The sequence below is a fragment of the Cyprinodon variegatus genome, unplaced genomic scaffold (assembly GCF_000732505.1).
Source record: "Cyprinodon variegatus isolate N-32 unplaced genomic scaffold, C_variegatus-1.0 Scaffold1050, whole genome shotgun sequence".
Classification (NCBI taxonomy): Eukaryota; Metazoa; Chordata; class Actinopteri; order Cyprinodontiformes; family Cyprinodontidae; genus Cyprinodon; species Cyprinodon variegatus.
In genome coordinates, this window is record NW_015151503.1 from 62982 (window position 1) to 66256 (window position 3275).

The following is a 3275-nucleotide window of genomic DNA, read 5'->3' on the forward strand; positions in this document are numbered from 1 at the left end:
TTCATGGGCNCCTAGAGGTTCCCATGTGGATTTTCCCCTGTTGTTCCCTGCGGTGAGCTGGAAGCTCAGCCTGAAAAAATCCTTCGTGTTTTCCCCTGTTGTTCTCTGCAGTGAGCTGGAAGCTAAAACCCAGGACTGCCAGGCTAAGCCTAAGCTAGATGCTTAGCCTCACATGAACTCAGCTACCAGCCATCTTCCGTTCCCTGCACAGACCCCAGTGAACCAAGTACCCTGCCTGAACTGTTCCAGTTAATTATCCATGTGCTTGTGTCATTTAATAAACTCTTTGGACTTGTACCAGTGTCTCTGTGTGTTTTCTGCATCTTGGGCTTTACTCTCAGAAACCCAATCATGACAGAACCTTTATGAAATTATCAACATCATCAAAAGACATATTGTATGTTCTGTCCCTAATTATGCCAGACCTGCAAACCATTTTTGTCCATGTCCATTCGGGAGGTTGAGTTTCCATCCAGCTGTAGTTTAGCAAGCAGGCTAACAGCGAGGCAGGTCCTCTCTGTCTCAGGCTCACAGCAGGGGTCCTCTATGACTCAGTGGCTCATTAAGGCAGGCTTCCTCGTCCAGTCTGGCTCCATAAGTTCTGAAACTCAAGACAAATGCGTTGCAAAAGGTCTGTTTTGCAGCAGTTTGGTTCTGAAAGGTTTTGACTTATCTTTGATGATTCTGGAGATCTGGGTCTTTTTCTTGCTCCATTCTTGCAGGAGATCCTACCGAAGCAGACCCCAGCTTCATGGGCAAGGAAGACGAGGCAAAGAGAAAGAATCTGGTTTGTGCTCTGTGGTTTATTCTGTTCTCACGCAGAGGGGGCTCGGAAGTCACACCTCTGAAAAAGGGGGGTTGGAGAGATCTTATAGCTGGTTATTCCCCAAACCTTTATTTCCTTCTCTGGTCATCATGTCAAGACGAAATATGGACACTGGTTCCCAATGTCCAAAAACCATGATCATAGCATATGGCACAACACCAGCATCTTTAGTGCCTTGTGAACAAGTGTTTTCAAAGGCCGGTGAGGTTTTGTCAAAAAAAAAAAAAAAAGGAATCGATTGAAGCCAAAAACTGTTGATAAAATTATTATTTCTGAATAAAAATAACACCTTTCATTTTACTCATCATTGCCCAAGTTGCACAAGCACTTTCACTGTCTGTTTGACAGTGATTGGAGTAACGGCATTTAAAGTAACAACTTTACTAATGGCATTACCTTTTTTAGTAATGAGTAATCTAACTAATTACTTTGACTGTAACTATAATGCAGTTACCATTGCCAACACCCCGTTACTGCACATTACTCAGGTCACACAATTAACATTTTTTTCATGAGAGGACTCGTGCGTGCCTTGTCATGAGAGACGGGAGGATGAGAATGGCTGATGTATAGTGAGATTACGTCTGTCGTTTGGGTAGGTGGGTGTTTCTGCTGGCGGGTGTTAACGTACAGCACACACAGAGAGTTGGAGGGTGAGGAGGACTCCAGCAGCAAAACAGCGTTTTCCAGATGGAAATACCGGTGTTTCATCGAGCTGCGTTTCCCCATCAGATACGGTTTCCCCGGCATCTCTGCACAGCGCAGGCGGCACGATTCACCGCGCAAGTAACGGCAAACATGCATGCTCGCTAAAGGCACGTAACAGCTGCCCTGTCCTCGTGATAGGTTCAAAAATGTAGGTTCGTAAAAAAAGAACTGAGTCCACACAGAAAAGTGTTTTTTTTAGCAGCTTCTGCAGAGGGAGACAGCTACACCCAACTCTCTAACGGACTTCCTCTGCAGAGCCCTTTTTATTAGCAATTCATAACACATGAAGTGTGTTCCAAAACAGAGTGTTCTTCTGACAAGGCAATTGATGAAGTCACAGGACAGAATGCTCCTCTGATTGAATCACAGAACAGTGTGCTCTTCTGATAACTGTGATTTAGCCTTTGCACAAACATCATTAATTTTCCACCACCGTTGCATGACAGTTTGCAGTAAACAAGTGAAGCATCTCATTTCCTCAATGTTTTATATGCACACATATTAACTGTATAATCATCATTGAATAAACCTTACAGCTCGCACCACAGGGGAACTACAAAGAGTGTGAGCGATCAAATGTTAGCCTATATGGAGAAAGGGAAAAATCTGGATAGATGGATAGATAGATGGATTTTGCAGTATCCATAACAACCAAAATACACAGGATTTCAGAATTAGACATCCCCAGTTATTAATTTCATACACTCACCAGATCTAAAAAACTTCACACCCATGAGTAGAGGTAATGCAGCCTGATGATATTAATACCAATTCAACTGGCTTTTGAAAAACACGGCAAGAAGGTGGGGGCCGGGTGGTGAGGGTTACGGGGGCGAAAACGCAAAAGTAATGCAATAGTTACTTTTACTAGTAACTAGTTACTTTTATTGTGGAGTAACTCAGTTAGTAACTCAGTTACTTTTTGGGAGAAGTATCTAGTAACTAATTACTTTTTCAAAGTAACGTGCCCAACACTGCTGTTTGAGCTTATGTCACTAAAATGACAGTGTACATTTAAAGATCGTTCTTTTCTAAGAAATTTCACACACCCAAAACCTTACAAGGGACTTTTTTATACACACTAATCATGAACAATTTTAAAGGAACTTAACTAGGAAAAAAAACACAAATAATTGCAAGCATCACATATTATATTACTAACTGAATTTATGAACTCCACCAGTAGGTGGTGACATGTGCAGATGAGGCCTCATGAATTATGGAGATCGTAGAAGCAAATGGTTGAAATGCCTCATGAGGCTTCCTCACCATTACTAGTTGTGACCAACGAAGCAAAAAGCAGTGATCATCTGTCCGAACAGTCAGGTAACTGAGTTTGCAAAAAAGTTGACTATAATGTCCCTGCTCTATATAATGATTGTACTCTTAAAGTGTTACTTTAACACTGCAACATTTACTCTGAATATATTTACAGTAAAGGATCAGATAAAAACATTTTCTCCTGATTTCTTTTCTTTTGCAAATCTGTATCTAAATTTGGTTGAAAGGGGGTTCAAACATCAGTTTTTTAAATAGTAACACTATTTCCAATTTTTTCCGGATCCAGGTATTCGTATCGGACAACCAGCTTCTCGTTTCTTTTCTTGATTTCATCACTCAGCTGCATCAGCTCATTTTGGAACGCCTGTATCAGCCTGCGGGGCTCCTCCTCAGTGAAATGCTCCTCTGGGTAATTGCCTAAAGGGACCTGAGGAAATAAAAAAACATGCTATAATATTTT

At 41.5% G+C, this 3275-nt stretch overlaps 1 protein-coding gene across 1 annotated transcript in view; it reads right to left on the bottom strand.

The window, feature by feature from the left end:
• Positions 1-2959: 2959 nt before the first annotated feature.
• Positions 2960-3275, bottom strand: part of LOC107101073 (arachidonate 15-lipoxygenase B-like) — a gene marked incomplete at its 5' end in the record, with an annotated part of 7191 nt that continues 6875 nt past the window's right edge. Inside the window, one exon of the mRNA XM_015399829.1 lies at positions 2960-3249. Coding sequence (XP_015255315.1) covers positions 3063-3249 — 187 coding nt within the window. The remainder of the gene's footprint in view (positions 3250-3275) is intronic.